General features: G+C 34.7%; 1 protein-coding gene across 1 annotated transcript in view; it reads right to left on the bottom strand.

The window, feature by feature from the left end:
- The window catches only part of LOC125657735 (uncharacterized), a 72,934-nt gene that overhangs the window by 22,004 nt on the left and 28,594 nt on the right, over positions 1 to 22,336 (bottom strand). Inside the window, exons 4-7 of the mRNA XM_048888480.2 lie at positions 5,330 to 5,505; positions 4,955 to 5,072; positions 4,632 to 4,698; positions 4,419 to 4,439 (exon numbers count right to left, since the gene is read on the bottom strand). Of these exons, the coding sequence (XP_048744437.1) occupies positions 4,419 to 4,439; positions 4,632 to 4,698; positions 4,955 to 5,072; positions 5,330 to 5,505 (382 nt within the window). The remainder of the gene's footprint in view (positions 1 to 4,418; positions 4,440 to 4,631; positions 4,699 to 4,954; positions 5,073 to 5,329; positions 5,506 to 22,336) is intronic.

Below are 22,336 nucleotides of genomic sequence, written 5' to 3'. Positions count from 1 at the left end.
AACTTTTATCAATAAAATTTTTAATTTACTATATTTATTGTACATGTATCTAATTTCCCTAATACATTGTACTCATGGGAGCTTGCTTGCATTCAATGTTCTGACATGAATTCGAAAATGTGCATATTTCATCACAAGAGCCCATCTGGGCACTAAGCATGTGTCATGTATAAAGCAGACTCAAACAAGATCTACCAACATAATATTCAAATGAACACAAAATGTCCTTTCTAAATACTTTGTTCTTCTTCTCTGCAATATATGGCATTAAAAAGGACTAATTCTTTTTTTTCAATTTTGTTGATATATACAAGTCAATTAATTTTTCCCGAACTTCTGATGTGTACCGCTACATCTATGTGCACAGAATGGAAATTATGTCGCTAAAAGGAATATACCTTAATCATGATCAGATATATTTTGTTCAATGATAACAATTTGAGCAGATACTTATGACACTGGAATTGTGAAAAGTCATTGAAATACATGTACATATCTGCTAGAGTCACTAATCATACTAAAAAATCTTCCTATTTAAATGAGTCGCTTATTAGAAATGAAAAATTTGTAACACAAGTTGATAAAAAAAAAAAAAAAAAAAAATTCAAAATCAGTGTTTAAATTTAGGGAGGATATCATTTATAACTTAGTAGATGTAAAACTTATACGGTACCAAGTACCAATTTTGATGCACCAGATGTGCATTTCGACAAATAATGTCTCTTCAGTTATTCTCAACCGAAGTGTTTGAAATCCGAAATAACGATAAACTTGCTAGAACTATTTTAGGGAAAACAGAGTGACAAAAAGTGGAGTCAAATTCGTCTATATGATTAAATTATCATCACCCTCGTAACATTTTTCTTTTGTCTTGGTTAAATCTGGTCGCATATATCACATTCTGCCCTGTCTTTGATGAGTATGTTGATCATTTATGTCGAAATATTCCACAGCTTTGGCATAATCAGCATGGTCATTAATTCACAGATGATACCACTGTCCTGCCCATAGTTTAGTGGCAAACCATTCATGTTATTCAATATTTCAATATGTATACCATCACAGCACCTGTAAGATATACGTCTGGTTTTACATGCATACATATACATGTATCGAACAAAAAAGTTTTAAGTTCAAAATAGCTTCTGATTCAATTATTTTGTGAAATGTTTAAGAATCAGTTGTTGAATGAACTAACAACTGTGTTATTGTGGGCTGTTAGTTGAAACATTTTGGTACATGACCAGGTCCAGTGCAATCTCTATAATAATATCAATCTCTATAATAATATCAAGCTATATAGGTTTATAAAGTTATATAAAATAGCTTAATTTAGCTATTTTAAATCTTTTATGAAATTTGAATTTCTAAAAGTGTAAAAATCCAATTTCAATGAGTGAAAAAAAAAATCCATCAATGTAGTCCATACAAATTTTTTTAAACAATTGTAAACTACATCCCTCAGAAATATAATTTTGATTCACAAATGATACTTGTTACTTAAGGTGGCTCACTACACATTGAAAGAGTTTCTCAAATCAGCATGAAATAATTTAATTATGAATGAGGATCAACAAAATAATGGAAATTAGGTAATCAGATTTTACATTGTGTAATTTCTATGAAAACGAGGGGGTTATTCATATTCACTTTCTTTTACTTCATTTATGAAAACAAAATAATTTTTGATAAAATTGTTACAGAAAATTAAAATTAATAAAATTCAAATAGCTCTCCACAAATTGATTAAATTTGTTCATAGAAAAAACAAACAAACAAAAAGCTGCCCAGGTCTATTTTTGCACTCAGAAAAATGCAGCGAAATATTTGTGAGACTTTACACCTGCATTAGGAATGTACGAATATAAATAGCGTAAGTTAACCCATTCGTTTCCACCGAAATCAGTACTGGACATGATGTCGGCTTTATGAATCACTTTAACATATTGTGTTTTATTTAATCATATACATCATTCTACAAAACAAAAAAGTCGTAATCATTTTAATTTACCTATTTGGTAGGTTTCAGCAAGTCTAATACGTTCTTTTCATATCACACTATGACTACTAGGCCTAGCTACTACTAGACAGAGTTCTTTGACAGCATGGCCTTGTACATCTGCAAGTTACACTGCAATATCGTCGTCTTGACTAAGTCTTCCGTTGAATTTGACCAATGGTATCTTATCAAACACTGATAAACAAATACGTACCCCATACATCCCAAATTAAATGTAATGCACGAAGTGTTGGTAAACAAGGAGAAACCGGAAGTAACCCTGCTGAACATTTTTGAAGCGGCGTGACTAAACACAGAATACAAACTGTGTTCCGGAGGAACTCGAAACACGGCTATTTGTTTTTCTATTATAATTGTTACATGTAGGTACAAAGTGTAGGGAAGTGCACGACAACAACGGATCCCTGGAAATCCAGAGATAGGGCCAGGTGCATAGGAGGAGTAATTATTTCCTGTTTACCGGTCACGCCCACCATGATCAAGTAAACGGAATAAGTCTGTCAGCAAAATCAGTTTGAAAAGAACGGTCTAACAACTGGTATGAACCACGTCAGGCAGAATTCAACCTAACAACAAATTCTACTATATTTTGTAGACATGTAAACTCTTTTGCATTTTATTCACATGCGAAGCACTTTTCTGTACAGTGTGAGTAAAATATGAAAAGTGTATATTGATACATTCTTATGAAGAGTTTAATCCTTGTAATTTCAATTCGTTTAATTAAACACATTGTTTACAGATTTATTTCCTATTAAGGGCCTCAATATTTTTAATCTTTAAACGTCAGAACAAACGCGTAAGAAGACCGCATATCGTCTGAAAAAGTAATCCGTAATTGCTGAAACTTTTTGTGAAATTTGATAAGCAAAGATCTAGAAATCTAAGACCAATCTTGAGAAGAAAGTGGTTCATCAACCAAATGCATTGTTGGATACATGATGAGAAAATTAAGAATTTAATATCGATGTATTGACTTTAAAACCTATTCACAAAATGCATGTTTTCAACTATTTAAGCTATACAGAACTTTTGGTTCTTTAAATATGATTGTGTGATCTTTGAAATTTCATTCATATTCTCGCTTTCAGTAGTGTTCAAAACTATGTCAGACTCATTGGTTACAATAACGTTTTGCACGCCCAATATGAATACGCCATGTCTCCATTCATGACAACATATTCACCTTAGTAAAACCCAAGAAAATATGTTGTTCATATCTTTAAATGGACATAACTGGTGAAGTTGCTCTGGGGTATTGGAATCAAAAATGATATTCAAGCTTATGAGCATCAATATTTTGTTGCCAGATTTATATCGTTGAATCAAGGTATTCTGTTGTCACATTTATATATATTATTTGAATTAAGGTTGGTTGGTTTTATAGTTTAACGTTCCTCTCGAGAAAGTTTCACCATTGCCGGTGAAGGGCTGCAAAATTTATGTCTACGCTCGGCGCTTACGACCTTTGGACAAGGAGGGATCTTTATCGTGCCACAGTATGAAACTCGAGAGTTTTCATTAAGACCAGTTGAATTTAAACTTTAAGGTTCAGATCAAATAAGGGGATTAATCTTATTTCTGAGGTTAAAGGTCAAAGTTACATTAACAAAATTGATATTTCATATCCAATACATATTACAGCTCTAGCAATAAGACTTGTAATGAAATATATGCATGTTTCAAGATTTTAAAAAAATCTGTTTAAAATATATTTTTATTTCAACCTAGAATATCCAAGTAATAGAAATGCATACCTATGGTTCTTTCTAAAAGGACAGTATACCCATATCCCCGTTATACAATAAAAGTACGAGCCAAAATTTAACGCACAAATAAATTCCGGATGAAACAAAACTGAAATTGTTTCGTTGAGTTTTCTTTTCAGAGAAATGTAAAGGAGCAAATGTTTATTTAATAGATATTTTTTAACAAATAGCATGCCTATTTTTAAGTGATATGAAAACATTTTCATGTAGAGAAGATTAAGATTTGTCCTTGACATAGTCTACAGGGTCACAGTCACAGACAATCCTAGGCACCTGATCCCACCTCTGATATTCCCAGGGGTTTGCCCAACTCTTTATTTTGTATTCCTTATAGGAGTTATGAGATTGATCTCTGTTCGTTGTCGCTACCTTTCATAAAAAAAATCAGAGATATACGCGAGAAATTTTCTAGAGAGCAAAATGGCTTCAGTATAACAACATAATAGATATGCAAACAATAAGCAGACATTCAAGAAAGTATAATTTAAGGATTCCGAATCAAATCAAATAAGAAATGGATGGAAATTTGTGAAAAGATATTTGTGTACTAATCAAAAGGAATAATGTCTTCTTCAAGCAACACAGAAATTTTTGATGATTGCTTACATAGAAAAAGGCTTCATACTTACTATCAATTTTTTCAGCATTGCCTGCAATGAAATATATTTGGATACTTTTCTCTATCTGTAATTTGAAAGTGTTGATTTTTAAACCGGTGTGTAGGGTTCAATGCAATATACAGTCGTTGAATGTACAATATATCTTTTTTCTATTGTGTTTGTCACTGCTGTTGTTATACAGTGCTTTTGATGTTCTTGTTGTTTGTAGAATCTGTAGCTTACCTCCTTTGACGCCTTCCAGTTGAAATTCAATTGAAGTAAAATTTTCAGATTTTCTGTTATATACAATCTAGAAAGAATTCAGTCTTAATGTTGTATCAATGCATTCTAAAAAAAGGTTTGGGTAAATTGAAAACCCATTATCTACTAAAGTTTTATTTCTAAATCAATCAATTACATGTACAAAGTGATATGTACGTAAAATATTTCATAATGTGTTTTTAACATCAGAATTGTCAAATTGCTTAAAATCAATCAATTGTTCAGATAGATTACATACACGTATGAAGATCATGAAGTTTAATGTAGATATAAAATTAAATAACCATGATGATTGGTTGTCCTAATGGTAATGTCGTAAACATTCTCAGAACCTCTTCATGGGTTTTTGACTCGGAGTCCAAAAGGTGTGTCGAGTCCAAGCTCACAAGAATGTCTTTTTCTCTGTATAAGATCACTCTCCCACATCAAAAATAATGTCACCATTTAATGAGAAAATACATCGCATCAAAATTTCTAATCAAAAGAACAACCAAAGCAACGACCACAAAACATATGTCAAGTTATTGTTATATACATGTATGTAAGTCGAAAATTTATTGAATTATTCATGAGACTGGGGTCAATAACATGACCTCAAATGCAATGCTGTTCGTTATCTTAGAGAAGATCTGATTTTAATTAGAATGAAACACGTGTACCTCACTTGAAGGTGTTTTGCGAGGATACCCACATCGTCTAGTGTGCATAATGCATGAATAAAGGTTCCATCTTTCCGGGAGATCGTGCATAGAAAGCCTCCTAATGGGTCTCCAGGGTCCTGATCCTCCTGTGAGTGCCTCACATAGATGGGAGAGGAACAACGCGACTCGTCCAGCTTCAATTATGATTTTTAAATGATGAAATTTATACAACGTATATTTTCGATTTCTGTATTGTTTTATTTTTGATTTTCAAAATTATTTATGGAAGAGTACAGGCAGGTTATGAGATTGATTACTGTTCGTTATCTTCACCTTTCATGCAATCCAAAAATAGAATGTATTTTTATTTTCATTCCTTCTCTGTATAAAAGGGTGTTTTAAATTTTAAAGAATTATCAACTTGCATTTGAATGAAAACAAGAGGCCAACATGCCTTTTCGGTCACCTGAGTACTAGTGAAAAAGTATCACTACTCCCAAGGGCTATGGAATCTAAAAAAAAAAAATATTCCTGTTCTGAATATCTAAGCTAAATTTTAAAATTCAGCAAAAGTATAAAACAAGACGTTTTCTTACAACTTCAATGCCCTCATAAGTGAATACACTGATGAAAGGCTTCACATAATATAATAGGTGTATTAACATTAAAAGATATGACTGATTTGGACCCATCTTAGAGTCAAAACCCTGGGTTGTGAAATTCACCATTTTTGTACACCTTTTTCTGCTATTCCTTAGTATGCATTTAGATTTTATACAGTATCAGCAAACTTACACGTAAACACTATATACTAAGTTTGGACCCACCTTGGGGTCAAAACCCCTATCCCGGGGATCATGAAATTTACAATTTTGGTAAATGACTACCTGTTCTTTCTAAATATCCATTTAGTTTCAATTTAGTATTAATAGCACTAAAGAAGATGTTATCTAAGTGTTTTACACATAAACACTATTTAACAAGTTTGACCCCGCCCTGGGGTCAGAACCCCTACCCTAGGAATCATGAAATTTACAATTTTGGTAGAGACCTTCTTGCTCTTCATCACCATGCATTTAGTTTTTCTTACACATGTGCGGTTCTTGAGAAGAAGATTTGTGAAAATTTGTCAATTTTTGACAGTTTTTGCCACGCCTCTAAGGCCCTAGGGGTGCTGGAGTCCTGAAATTTACAATTTACGTCCCCCTTGTCCCAAAGATGCTTTATACCAAATTAAGAATTGGACTGCATGGTAGTTATCAAGAAGTTTAAAATATTCAATGGTTAACGCACGATGGACGACAACCAATTGCAATAGGTCACCTGAGTTTACTGCCAGAAGTCCTTAATCGATATGCTGACGTTGCTACCGTTAGAGTGAGTGCAGATACGTATATATTATGCATTAGAGAATCCGGAATCTTCTTCCAGAATGGAGGAGGGGGGGGGGGGGGGGGGTTCACGACCAATCTAATTAGATTGGGTTCACGACCTGCCCACTTTCTAAATCTATTATCGGGAATAACACTTTGTATTTTACAACGGGAAGTGCATATAAAGAAGAGGAAAAATAAGAAGAAAATAATAATAATAACGAGCTATAACTGTGTTGGGATGACAACACACATGTCTCCGAACACCTCCCCATGTCAGAAATGCTTTTTGATGTCAGATATGCACTCAGGATTCTCAAAAAACCCTAAAAACTGAATTTGGTTGAAATCCGACGGACTTGATTTTTGGCCGCCATTTTCTTCAATGGCGGCCATTTTGAAACATTTGAAAATTGATTGGAAGGAAATACTGATGCTAGAAATGAATTGTGGACCCTCCATTTACCCCAGAATCCAAATATTGTAGAGATTTTAACACTTTGAAATATTTCGGTATATGGCGGCCATTTTGAAAATGGCGGCTCAAAGAAAAATTTTGATGGTAAAAATGGACTCGGGGTGACCATATTACCCTAGAAATCGAATTTGGTTGAAATCCGACAACCTTGATTTTTTGACGTTTTTTGGACACCATCTTGAAAAGGCGGCCATTTTAAAAATTTGAAAAGTTGAATGCACCCCTCCTAGTGACCCCCTATCAGCTCACAAAGTTTGAAGTGGATCTGTCGAAGCACTTTCATAAAATTGAGCGGACAAATTTCTCTGGAAAGAAGAGGAATAAAAAGAAGAAGAAAACGAGCTATAACTGTGTTGGGATGCCAACACAAATGTCTCCGAACACCTCCCCATGTCGGAAATGGTTTTTGATGCCAGAAATGGACTCAGAATCCTCCATCAAACCTAGAGAGTAAATTAGGTTGAAATCCGACGGACTTGAATTTTGGCCGCCATTTTCTTCAATGGCAGCCATTTTGAAACATTTGAAAATTGATTGGAAGGAAATACTGATGCTAGAAATGAACTGTGGACGCTCAATTGACCCCAGAACCCAAATGTTGAAGATATTTTAACACTTTCAAATATTTCGGTATATGGCGGCCATTTTGAAAATGGCGGCTCAAAAAAAAATTTGATTGTGGAAATGGACTCGGGGTCACTAAATTACCCTAGAGATAGAATTTGGTTGAAATCCGACAACCTTGACTTTTTGACGTTTTTTGGCCGCCATTTTGAAACGGCGGCCATTTTGAAAATTTGAAAAGTTGATTGCACCCCTCCTCATGACCCCCTATCAGTTCACAAAGTTTGAAGTGGATCTGTCGAAGCACTTTCATACAATCGAGCGGACAAATTTCTCAGGAAAGAAGAGGAATAATAAGAAGAATAAGAAGAAGAAAACTAGAAATGATCTCGTTGCGAGCAACGAATAGGTCTTCCGTCCAATTTCTGACGAGATAGGATCTTAACTGGGAGAATTCAATTATTGAGGAACGACTATACATGAATGGAATAAACACCCATTTTTTTTTTGTTAAAAACAGTTATAAACATATACATGTAAGACGTGATGTATGAATTACAAACAATTTCGGTTTTGTTTTATTCACTTTCGAGTATCTTGGGAGTCCATAAAACGATTGAAAATTCCACACTTACCGTGTAGGAACGCACACTAAATATTTCGGTGAAAAATGCAGAGTTTTGGGACAACTTCCGGTTTCGAACAACCAACTTCCGGTGGAAATGGTATGACATTACACTCTATTAAATAATGTTATGAGCATTAGAATTTAAAAAAAAAATGAAAAATTACATATTTTTAAGGTACTTCCGGTCGATGACGGAAGTGAAGGCCGGAAAATTGAAACACGTATTTCACATCTACATGTCACCATCTAACTTTCCTGAAAGTTTCAAGACTCAATCTTTGATTATTCATTAGAAAACGCCTGGAGAAAAAAAACAACAACGGAAATCGTAGATATTAACGAACGGAAGTGACTTTTGAAAAAAAAACCCACCAAATAATTCACTAAACTCTGAAGATGGATAATGTTAATTGTATATGTGAAAATCATAACAAACACTTCATTTATAAGCGAGAGATATGATAGCAAAGAAAGAACACTTTTTCGAAGTTTTTCTCTAAAAACCGGAAGTTGTTGTTTAAACTTCCGGTAACTGTAACATTTTCTGAAACTCCAAAAGACACTTCATTATTTCAAGCACACATTTTGTTTGAAAAGTGTAAATTTATTTGACGTTTCTTTCGTTCACTTTCGGTGGCGACCGGAAGTGACGGATGACAATTATAAATCCTTTTAGAAAGCTACAAGTCACCACCAATCATATCCTGAAAGTTGAAAGACTATTATTAACCGTTTATGAAAAAACGGTCAACCAAAATGTCATTTGAAAAACAGAAATTCGGCCGTAACTTGTGACCGGAAGTGAATTTTGAAATAGTGTTACAGGGTTCTCTTAAGATGGATAATGTCATAAAGATCTCTAAATATCATATGGAAAGTTTTATAAATAAACGAGATATACGAGGACAAAGAAAGACCATTTTTTGAAGTTTTTCTCTAAAAACCGGAAGTTGCTGATTAAACTTCCGGTAAGTCTAACATTTTCTGAAACGCCAAAAGAGACCTAATTCATCTATGCAAGTTTTGTTTCAAAAGCATTAGTTTGAAATTTGACGTTTCTTTTGTTCACTTCCGGTGACGGCCGGAAGTGACGGATCGCAATGATAATACCCTATTGCACAGCTACAAGTCATAATCTATCATCCCTGAAAGTTTGAAAACTCAATCTTTAACCGTTTATCAGTAAACGCCCGGACAAAATGTCATTTGAAAAACAGAAATTCGGCCGTAACTTACAACCGGAAGCGATTTTGGCAAAACTGAAAAATCTGTTCTAGAAAATTCTATGTTACATTTATCCTGAAAGTTTCATGAAAATCTATCAAGCCGTTTTTGAGAAATCGCGTGCACAAAATCGGTAAGAAAAAGAACAATAATAACGAGCTATAACTGTGTTGGGATGCCAACACAAATGTCTCCGAACACCTCCCCATGTCAGAAATGGTTTTTGATACCAGATCAGGATTCTCAAAAAACACTAGAAACTAAATTTGGTTGAAATCCGACGGACTTGATTTTTTGGCCGCCATTTTCTTCAATGGCGGCCATTTTGGAAAATCTGAAAATAGATTGGAAGGAAATACTGATGCTAGAAATGAATTGTGGACCCTCCATTTACCCCAGAACCCAAATGTTGTACAGATTTTAACACTGAAATATTTCGGTATATGGCGGCCATTTTGAAAATGGCGGCTCAAAAAAAAAATTTGATGGTGGAAATGGACTCGGGGTCACTAAAGTACCCTAGAAATAGAATTTGGTTGAAATCCGACAACCTTGATTTTTTGACGTTTTTTGGCCGCCATTTTGAAACGGCGGCCATTTTGAAAATTTGAAAAGTTGATTGCACTCCTCCTCATGACCCTCTATCAGCTCACAAAGTTTGAAGTGGATCAGTCGAAGCATGTTCATAAAATAGAGCGGACAAATTTCTCACTAAAGAAGAGGAAAAATAAGAAAATAATAATAATAACGAGCTATAACTGTGTTGGGATGCCAACACGAATGTCTCCGAACACCTCCCCATGTCAGAAATGGTTCTTGATGCCAGATATGCACTCAGGATCCTCAAAGAACTCTAGAAACTGAATTTGGTTGAAATCCGACGGACTTGATTTTTGGCCGCAATTTTCTTCAATGACGGCCATTTTGAAACATTTGAAAATTGATTGGAAGGAAATACTGATGCTAGAAATGAATTGTGGACCCTCATTTTACCCCAGAACCAAAATGTTGTAGAGATTTTAACACTTTCAAATATTTCGGTATATGGCGGCCATTTTGAAAATGGCGGCTCAAAAAAAAATTGATGGTGGAAATGGACTCGGGGTCACTAAATTACCCTAGAAATAGAATTTGGTTGAAATCCGACAACCTTGAGTTTTTGACGTTTTTTGGCCGCCATCTTGAAACGGCGGCCATTTTGAAAATTTGAAAAGTTGAATGCACCCCTCCTAGTGACCCTCTATCAGCTCACAAAGTTTGAAGTGGACCTGTTGAAACACTTTCACAAAATCGGTCGGACAAATTTCTCACTAAAGAAGAGGAATAATAAGAATAAGAAGAAAATAATAAGAATAATAATAATAAGAAACGGAGCAAAAACAATATGTCTCCGACACTATGTGTTCGGAGACATAATAATAAGAATAATAAGAAACGGAGCAAAAACAATACGTCTCCGACACTTTGTGTTCGGAGACATAATAATAATAGAGGAAAAGAAACATAAGAATCACTATAAGGTCTTCCGTTGAGACGGAAGACCTTAATAAGAATAATAAGAAACGGAGCAAAAACAATATGTCTCCGACACTTTGTGTTCGGAGACATAATAAGAATAATAAGAAACGGAGCAAAAACAATATGTCTCCGACACTTTGTGTTCGGAGACATAATAATAATAAGAACTAGAAATGATCTCGTTGCGAGCAACGAATAGGTCTTCCGTCCAATTTCTGACGAGATAGGATGTAAGTCTAACATGTTCTGAAACTCCGAAAGAGACTTAATTATTCCATGCACGTTTTCATTCAAAAGCAGAAATTTGTTCACTTCCGGTGACGGTCGGAAATGACGGATGACAATGACAAACCTTATTGTCGAGCTATAAGTCACCATCATTCATGCCTGAAGGTATGAAGACTCGATCTTTAACCGTTTATGAGAAAACGCCCGGACAAAATGTCATTTGAAAAACGGAAATCCGGCCCTTACTCGCGACCGGAAGTGAATTTTGAAATATTACTCAAGGGTACAGTAGATACGGACAATGTTAATACTATCTGTAAATATCGTATTAAAAAGTTGATCTATAAGCGAGAGATATGAGGACAAAGAAAGACCAATTTTTCGAAGTTTTTCTCTAAAAACCGGAAGTTGCTGGCTATACTTCCGGTAAGTTTAACATTTTATAAAACGACGAAAGAGACCGAATTAATCTATGCAAGTTTTGTTTCAAAAGCATCATTTTAAAATTTGACGTTTCCTTTGTTCACTTCCGGTGACGGCCAGAACTGACGGACGGCAATGATAAACCTTATTACACATCTACAAGTCACCATCTATCATCCCTAAAAGTTTGAAGACTCAATCTTTAACCGTTTATGAGAAAACGCCCGGAGAAAATGTCATTTGAAAAACGGAAATTCGGCCGTAACTTGCGACCGGAAGTAAATTTTGAAAAAGGATTAAAGTGTACTCCAGAGTTGGATAATGTCAAAAATATCTGTAAATATCGTAGTAAAAAGTTGATAGATAAGCGAGATATGCGAAGACAAAGAAATATCAATTTTTCGAAGTTTTTCTCTAAAAACCGGAAGTTGTTGGTTACACTTCCGGTAAGTGTAACATTTTTTGAAACACCGAAAGAGACCGAATTAATCTGTGCAAGTTTTATTTCAAAAGCATAATTTTGAAATTTGACGTTTCTTTTATTCACTTCCGGTGACGGACGGAAGTGACGGATGGCAATGATAAACCTTATTACAGAGCTACAAGTCACCATCTATCATCCCTAAAAGTTTGAAGACTCAATCTTTAACCGTTTATGAGAAATCGCCCGGACAAAATGTCATTTGAAAAACGGAAATACAGCCGTTACTTGCGACCGGAAGTGATTTTAGCAAAACCAAAAAAAAAAAGATCGTTCTAGACAATCCTATTTTACATCTTTCCTGAAAGTTTCATGAAAATCTATCCAACCGTTTTTGAGAAATCGCGTTCACAAAATCGGAAAGAACAATAATAATAATAACTAGACACGATCTCGTTGCGAGCAACGAGTAGGTCTTCCGTCCGATTTGTTGATGCACTCTGAGTTAAAAAAAAAAAAAAAAAAAAGACAAATGAGTCCCAATTTAGTTTCCGACTTTAAGACACTTTAGATATAATCAATTTTTCATATCATAAGCTTCTGAAGCAAAGTTGCGGTGAAATTCGTTTGAAATTCGACTCTCCAGGCGAGCCATAAGGCCCGCGGGCCTATTTCTTGATGTCATTTGTTAGTAATAATAATGCCGTTCAATAATGCTTTTCAAAAAATATGTCGTTTTAAAGATATGAGGCGTCAGATATTTACGATTTTGACCCTTAAAATCTCTAATTACGTAACATATGACCTACTTTTTGATTTGATAAGATCAAACTCGTTGAGATGAACATTTCCGCTTCTACAACTTATTATAAAATATTAATAGTTTCGGAGATATTCTCAAAAACATTTGGACCCTTCTGAACCCCTAATTTAAAGGGCCAGCCCGTTTTGCTTGATATCGTAAGAAAGGCCTTGTCATTTGAAACATTTTTTGCTCAACAAGTATTTAGAAATTCTTTACCGTTCTCGAGTTATCTCTACAAGAAATATTTAGGGGCCAAACTGTAGCTCCCTAACGGGGCCACATAGGGAAAAAACGAAATGTACATATTGTTTAGATTATCATTCTGAACAACTTTTGTTCAATAATGCTTTTCAAAATATTTGTCGTTTTCAAGATATGAGGCGTCAATCATTTATGATTTTGGCCCTTAAAATCCCTTATTACGTAACATATGACCTACTTTTTGATTTGATAAGAACAAGCTCGTTTAGATGAACATTTCCGCTTCAATGACTTATTACAAAATATGAATAGTTTCTGAGATATTCTCATAAACCTTTGGACCCTTCTGGGCCCCTAATTTAAAGGGTCAGCCCCTTTTGCTTGATATCGTAAGAAAGGTCATGACATTTCAAACATTTTTTGTTCAACAAGTATTTAGAAATTCTTTACCGTTCTCGAGTTATTTCTAGAAGTAATTTTTAGGGGCCAAACTGTAGCTCCCTAACGGGGCCACATAGGGTAAAAACGAAATATGCATATTGTTCAGATCATCATTCTGAACAACTTTTGTTCTTTATTGCTTTTCAAAATATTTGTCGTTTTCGAGATACAAGGGGTAAAAAATTTATGGTTTTGGCCCTTAAAATCCCTTATTACGTTACATATGACCTAAATTTTTATATGAATAGATTTGGATTGTTGAGATGAACATTTTTTGTTCTTTGACTTACACCAAAATATTAACGATTTTTGAGATATTTGATCTAGACTTTGAGCCCTTCTAGATCCCTAATTTAAGGGGCTAACCCCTAAATCTTGCTATTTTCGAAAAGATCTTGTAAATGTGCACAACTTTTGTTGTACATGTCTTAACAAAATATTTGCAAGAAAAAAGATATTGGAGATCAAAGGTCAAAAATCGCCGAAATCGGCGAACAATTTTGGCATCCATTTTTTCAGGTCCAGGCGAGCGTTTAGGCAAATCGCCTCCGGTAAAATCAAATCCCCCACAAATCTTCTAAAATGTTTACTCTATCTTGTGTAGAAATTTCAAGACTCTAGCTTCAAAACTAACGGAGGAGATGTGTGGACAACAAGGCCCTTCAAAATGTCACTAAAAGAGAGATAACTCCTGACCGGAAGTGACGTCAAGCACGAAATTTTGCAAGCAAAGTCTCGTCACCAAACGACATCTTTCCTGAAAATTTCGTGAAAATCGATCGAGAAATGGCTGAGAAAAACGCGTGTACTACCAAGGAAAATAATAATAATAATAATGAAGAAGAAGAACGCGAACAATAATAGTAAGGTCTTCCGCAGGAGACGGAAGACCTTAATAATAATGAAGAAGAAGAACGCGAACAATAATAGTAAGGTCTTCCGCAGGAGACGGAAGACCTTAATAATAATAATAATGAAGAAGAAGAACGCGAACAATAATAGTAAGGTCTTCCGCAGGAGACGGAAGACCTTAATAATAATAATAATGAAGAAGAAGAACGCGAACAATAATAGTAAGGTCTTCCGCAGGAGACGGAAGACCTTAATAATAATAATAATGAAGAAGAAGAACGCGAACAATAATAGTAAGGTCTTCCGCAGGAGACGGAAGACCTTAATAATGAAGAAGAAGAACGCGAACAATAATAGTAAGGTCTTCCGCAGGAGACGGAAGACCTTAATAATGAAGAAGAAGAACGCGAACAATAATAGTAAGGTCTTCCGCAGGAGACGGAAGACCTTAATAATAATAATAATAATAATAACGAGCTATAACTGTGTTGGGATGCCAACACAAATGTCTCCGAACACCTCCCCATGTCAGAAATGTTTTTTAATGCCAGATATGCACTCATGATTCTCAAAAAACCCTAAAAACTGAATTTGGTTGAAATCCGTCGGATTTGATTTTTGGCCGCCATTTTCTTCAATGGCGGCTATTTTGAAACATTTGAAAATTTATTGAAAGGAAATACTGATGCTAGAAATGAACACTTACCGGAAGTTTAACCAACAACTTCCGGTTTTTAGAGAAAAACTTCGAAAAATTGATATTTCTTTGTCTTCGCGTATCTCGCTTATCTATCAACTTTTTACTACGATATTTACAGATATTTTTGACATTATCCAACTCTGGAGTACCCTTTAATCCTTTTTCAAAATTCACTTCCGGTCGCAGTTACGGCCGAATTTCCGTTTTTCAAATGACATTTTGTCCGGGCGTTTTCTCATAAACGGTTAAAGATTGAGTCTTCAAATTTTTAGGGATAATAGATGGTGACTTGTAGCTCTGTAATAAAGGTTTATCATTATTATCCGTCACTTCCGGCCGTTACCGGAAGTGAACAAAAGAAACGCCAAATTTCAAAATTATGCTTTTGAAACAAAACTTGCATAGATTAATTAGATCTCTTGTGGCGTTTCAGAAAATGTTAGTCTTACCGGAAGTTTAACCAACAACTTCCGGTTTTTAGAGAAAGACTTCGGAAAAATGGTTTTTCTTTGCTATCATATCTCTCGCTTATAAAGCAAGTGTTTTTGTGATTTTCAAATATATAATTGACATTATCCATCTTCAGAGTATAGTGAATTATTGTTGTTTTTTTCAAAATTCACTTCCGTTCGTTAAATATGTACGATTTCCGGGTTTTTTTCGCCAAGTGTTTTCTCATAAATACTCAAAGATTGAGTCTTGAAGCTTTCAGGAAAGTTAGATAGTGACTTGTAGATGTGATATACGTGTTTCAACTTTCTTGCTGTCACTTCCGTCATCCGCCGGAAGTACCATAAAAATATGTAATATTTCATTTTTTAAATTCTAATCCTCATAAAATTATTTAATAGAGTGTAATAAGTCATATCATTTCCACCGGAAGTTGGTTGTTTGAAACCGGAAGTTGGTTGTTCGAAACCGGAAGTTGTCCAAAAACTCAGTATTTTTTATGGAAATTTTTAGTGTGGGTTCCTACCTGGTTCAATTGGAATTTTTAGTCGTTTTATGGACTACTGAGATACGTGAAAGTGAATGAAATAAAACCGAAATTGTTTACAATTGATAAATCACGTCTTACATGTATGTGTTTATTTCTTTCATATATAGTCGTTCTTCACTAATTCACAAATTGCATTCTTCCAGTCAAGGTCCTATCTCGTCAGAAATTGGACGGAAGACCTATTCGTTGCTCGCAACGAGATCATTTCTAGTTATTGTTCTTTTTCTTACCGATTTTGTGCACGCGATTTCTCAAAAACAGTTTGATATATATTCATGGAACTTTCAGGAAAAATGTAAAATAGGATTTTCTAGAACGGTTTTTTTTTTGGTTTTGCTAAAATCACTTCCGGTCGCAAGTTACAGCTGTATTTCCGTTTTTCAAATGACATTTTGTCCGGGCGATTTCTCATAAACGGTTAAAGATTGAGTCTTGAAACTTTTAGAGATGATAGATGGTGACTTGTAGCTCTGTAATTAGATTTATCATTGCAATCCGTCACTTCCGTCCGTCACCGGAAGTGAATAAAAGAAACGTCAAATTTCAAAATTATGCTTTTGAAATAAAACTTGCACAGATTAATTCGGTCTCTTTCGGTGTTTCAAAAAATGTTACACTTACCGGAAGTTTAACCAAGAGCTTCCGGTTTTTAGAGAAAAACTTCGAAAAATTGATATTTCTTTGTCTTCGCATATCTCGCTTATCTATCAACTTTTTACTACGATATTTACAGATATTTTTGACATTATCCAATTCTGGAGTACACTTTAATCCTTTTTCAAAATTTACTTCCGGTCGCAAGTTACGGCCGAATTTCCGTTTTTCAAATGACATTTTCTCCGGGCGTTTTCTCATAAACGGTTAAAGATTGAGTCTTCAAACTTTTAGGGATGATAGATGGTGACTTGTAGCTCTGTAATAAGGTTTATCATTGCCATCCGTCACTTCCGTCCGTCACCGGAAGTGAATAAAAGAAACGTCAAATTTCAAAATTATGCTTTTGAAATAAAACTTGCACAGATTAATTCGGTCTCTTTCGGTGTTTCAAAAAATGTTACACTTACCGGAAGTGTAACCAACAACTTCCGGTTTTTAGAGAAAAACTTCGAAAAATTGATATTTCTTTGTCTTCGCATATCTCGCTTATCTATCAACTTTTTACGTGCATGGAATAATTAAGTCTCTTTCGGAGTTTCAGAACATGTTGGACTTACATCCTATCTCGTCAGAAAGTGGACGGAAGACCTATTCGTTGCTCGCAACGAGATCATTTCTAGTTATTATTCTTTTTCTCCGGTTCTTTTTTGTCCGGTAGTGTTCTCAGAAACTATAAAAGGGATCGATATGAAACTTTCCAGGATGATAGTATAGAGTTTGTAGATGTGCATAGTGATAGTCATTTTGTCTGCACGTGCATGCACGCACGGAGACGTGCACTGCAATTTTTGTACAAAAAATAGAAAATCAGAATAATAAAGGGATCGATATCAAACCTAAATAGGATGATAGTATATCATTTTTAGATATAAAAAATAATACTTATTTTGTCTTCACGCGCACGCATGCGCGTGCACGTGCATTACAAAATTTGTACACTAACTTTGGAATCAGTCTAACTTTTTTGTTGTTCATTGAAATGGCTTGATATTCATATCATAGGTAGATATTGAGACTTTTAACACATTTGCATGGTCAAAATTACCTATTTGCGCGCGCAAGCACGTGCGCTTCATTTTGATTGAATAATACTAAAACGTTTGTAACTATCTTATTTATGAAGCGAATGAGATGATATTCACATCATACGTAGACAATATGTGTATCTATATATTTGTGTAACAAAAATGCCAACGCACACGCGCATGCGCGTGCATAGATTTTCAAATGTTCAATTTTTAAAGGACGATAACGTTTTTGTTTTTCATCAAATTCTATTGATATTTGGGGTTTAGATGTGTCTTGGTACTCCTTACAAATAACTGTAGTTAGAATTAATGCTCATCATGTGCATGCACGTGTGCTGATTTCTGATTGGACGATTTTAAAATCGCTATAACTTCCTTATATTTGGTGGAAATGTTATGAAATTCATACTGTAGGTATGTGATACAAATGCCTGTTGAACGACATCAACAAAAATTCGGAATCATACACGCGTGCGCATGTATGCACGTGCAATGTTTTCTTTCATTTCTTGGTACTGAAATTACCATATTGAACGTACTAAATGTAATTAAAGGCTAAAATAAAATTATTTTTGCTATCGATTCACAAGGACATCACTTTTTAATTGGGGGAGGTTTGGGGAACATATGTAACGGTCCCCGTTACAATTAGAACTAGTCATTATTTTTATTTTTATTTTTCTTACCGATTTTGTGCAGAGCATTTCTCAGAGATGGCTTGATCGATTTACTTCAAATTTTTAGGGTTGATGCATTGCTATCTGAAGTTTATATCTTTTTTTTGGATTTTTGAAAATTCACTTCCGGTTGGAAGTTATCTCCCTTTTATCGATATTCAGATGACCATTTTGTCCGGCCAAAATCTCAAAAACGATAAAAGCTAGAGTGCTGAAATTTTCAGTGATGTTAGACGACATGTTGTAGTTGTGCACATGGGTTTTAAAAATTTCCGGAAGTGCCTAGTATGGAAGCTCGGTAGGGGTCGAAAATGGAGTTTTAAAAAGTGTCCAATTTTTTTCCACGTTTTAAATCATAACTTTTTACTCGTAAATATTTTGCTTAGACATATATAACAAAAGTTGTACAGTTTATTGAGATCTTTCGTGTCATATCAAGAAATGGGCCCTTAGGCCTCATGGCTCGCCTGAACCATTGAATTTCTGTTACAATGATTAACTTTTTTCTCACGAAACTTTTGATAAGACATGTACAATAAAAGTTGTTCAGTTTTGCAAGATCTATCTAATGATATCAAAAAATAGGCCTCAGGGCGTCATGGCTCGCCTGAACAGTCGAATTTGTATCGCAATTAATAACATTAATAACTTTTTTCTCGAGAAACTTTTTACAAGACATGTAGAACAAAAGTTGTTCAATTTCGCAAGCGTTAACTAACGATGTTAAGAAATAGGCCTGCAGGTCTCGTGGCTCACCTGAACAGTTGGGTTATTGTTGCAATCTATAACATTTTTGTCAAGAAACTTTTAATAAGACATCTAGAACAAAAGTTGTTCAGTTTTGCAAGATCTTTCGAACAACATCATGAAAAAGGCGAACGGGCCTCATGGCTTGCCTGAACAGTTTGATTAGTGTCACAATCAAGAACTTTTTTCTCAAAACACTTTTGATAAGACATGTAGAACAAAAGTTGTTCAGATTTGCAAGATCTTTCAAACGATATCAAGAAAAAGGCCCACGGGCCTTATGACTCGCCTTAACAGTCTGATAAATGTCGCTATCAATAACTTTTTTCTCAAGAAAATTTTAATAGGACATTTAGAACAAAATTTGTTCAGTTTTGCGAGATATATCTAGAATGATATATAAAAAAAAAAATTGGCCTCCGGGCGACATGACTCGCCTGATCAGTCGAATTTGTATCGCAGTAAATAACATTATTAACTTTTTTGTCGAAAAGGCTTACCCCTTTAATTAGTGGCCGAGAGCAGCAGAGATTCTTTAATTTATAGCACTTATATAATCAATATTTGTAAAGCATTACCGAAGCTAAATTGTACGTCTAGACAATATATTTGTATCATTATTTATGAACGAAAATCTCAGTCAAATTCTTATCTCATCACATCTAAAATTGGACGGAAGATCGCATCTAGTTATTATTTTTTTTTCCTTACCGATTTTGTGCAGAGCATTTCTCAGACATGGCTTGATCGATTTGCTTCAAATTTTCAGGGTTGATGCGTTGGGATCTGAAGTTTATATTTCCCTTTGTATTTTTCAAAATTCACTTCCGGTCGCAAGTTACGTCCGATTTTCCGTTTTTAAAATGACATTTTGTCCAGACGTTTTTTTCATAAACCGTTAAAGATTGGGTCTTGAAACTTTCAGGGATGATAGATGGTGACCTGTAGCTCTGTAATAAGGTTTATCATTGCGATCCGTTACTTCCAGACGTCAACGGAAGTGAAAAAAATAAATGACAAATTTCAAATTTATGCTTTTGAAACAAAACTTGCATAGATTAATTAGGTCTGTTTTGGCGTTTCAGAAAATGTTAGACTTACCGGAAGTTTAACCAGCAACTTCCGGTCTTTAGAGAAAAACTTCGAAAAATTGGTCTTTCTTTGTCATCGTATATTTCGTTTATTCATCAACCTTTTAATACGATATTTACAGATTTTATTGACATTATCCATCTCTAAGGTACACTTTAATACTTTTTCAAAATTCACTTCCGGTCGTTCGTTAGGGCCAAATTTAAATTTTTCAAATGACATTTTGTCCGGGCGTTTTCTCATAAACGGTTAAAGATTGAGTCTTCAAACTTTCAGGGATGATAGATGGTGAGTTGTAGCTGTGTACTAAGGTTTACTTTTGCGATCCGTCACTTCCGGCCGTCAGCGGAAGTGAACAAAAGAAACGTCAAATTCAAATTTATGCTTTTGAAACAAAACTTGCATAGATGAATTAGGTCTCTTTTGACGTTTCAGAAAATGTTAGACTTACCGGAAGTTTAACCAGCAACTTCCGGTTTTTAGAGAAAAACTTCGAAAAAGTTGGGTTTTCTTTGTTTTCGTATATATCGCTTATTTATCAACTTTTTGATACGATATTTACAGATATTATTGACATTATCCAACTCTAGGGTACCCTTTAATATTATTTCAAAATTCACTTCCGGTCGCGAGATAGGGCCGAATTTCCGTTTTCCAAATGACATTTTGTCCAGACGTTTTTTTCATAAACCGTTAAAGATTGGGTCTTGAAACTTTCGGGAATGTTATATGGTGACTTGTAGATGTGATATACATGTTTCAATTTTGTTGCCGTCACTTCCGTCATCCACCGGAAGTACCTTAAAATATGTAATTTTTCATTTATTTTTTTATTCTAATGCTCATAAAATTATTTAATAGAATGTAATAGGTCATACTATTTCCACCGGAAGTTGGTTGTTCGAAACCGGAAGTTGTCCGAAATTTTTAGTGTGGGGTCCTACGCGATCCATTGAGGATTTTTAGTCGTGTTATGGACTCCAGAGATACTCAAAAGTGAATAAAATAAAACTGAAATTGTTTATAATTGATAAATCGTGTCTTTCATGTATGTGTTTATTTCTTTCATGTATAGTCGTTCTTCACTAATTGAATTCTTCCAGTTAAGATCCTATCTCATCAGAAATTGGACGGAAGACCTATTCGGTGCTCGCAACGAGATCATTTCTAGTTATTATTATTGTTCTTTTTCTTACCGATTTTGTGCACGCGATTTCTCAAAAACGGCTTGATAGATTTTCATGAAACTTTTAGGAAAGATGTAAAATAGGATTATCTAGAAAGTTTATAGTTTTGCCAAAATCACTTTCGGTCGCAAGTTACCGCTGAATTTCCATTTTTCAAATGACATTTTGTCCGGGCGTTTCCTCATAAACGGTTAAAGATTGAGCCTTCAAACTTTCAGGGATGATAGATGGTGACTTGTAGCTGTGGAATAAGGTGTTATCATTGCCATCCGTTACTTCCGGCCGTCAACGGAAGTGAACAAAAGAAACGTAAAATTTCAAAATTATGCTTTTGAAACAAAACTTGCATAGATTAATTAGGTCTCTTTTGGCGTGGAATATTGCTACATAAATATGGGATATTGACGATGGAGAAGCTGAAATCATCTTGCTGTTAATATCTATTTTCAATCAAATGTCTATATGTACGTGTGAAGCAGAAGTGGACGACTCTGTGGTGTCTTTTATTTCGAGTTCAGAGGGATGTATCGAATCGACATATGAATTAAAATTAATATTGTAAATATATAGGACCATTTTGGCCCCACACTGGTACCAAAATCCCTTCACCTTATATCATGAAATTTACAAGATCGGTAAAGGACTACTTGCTCCTACTAAATATCCATTTAGATTCATTTTGAAAATTGGTAAATTTATGGCAGTTTTCGTCCCGCCTCCTAATGCCCAGGGGGGGTGTAGGAGTCTTGAAAATTACTATTTATGTCTCCCTTGTCCCAAA

The sequence above is a fragment of the Ostrea edulis genome, chromosome 9, assembly GCF_947568905.1.
Source record: "Ostrea edulis chromosome 9, xbOstEdul1.1, whole genome shotgun sequence".
NCBI classification, from domain to species: Eukaryota; Metazoa; Mollusca; class Bivalvia; order Ostreida; family Ostreidae; genus Ostrea; species Ostrea edulis.
The sequence above is the reverse complement of the archived record's forward strand: the minus strand, read 5'-3'. Positions and strand labels throughout refer to the sequence as shown.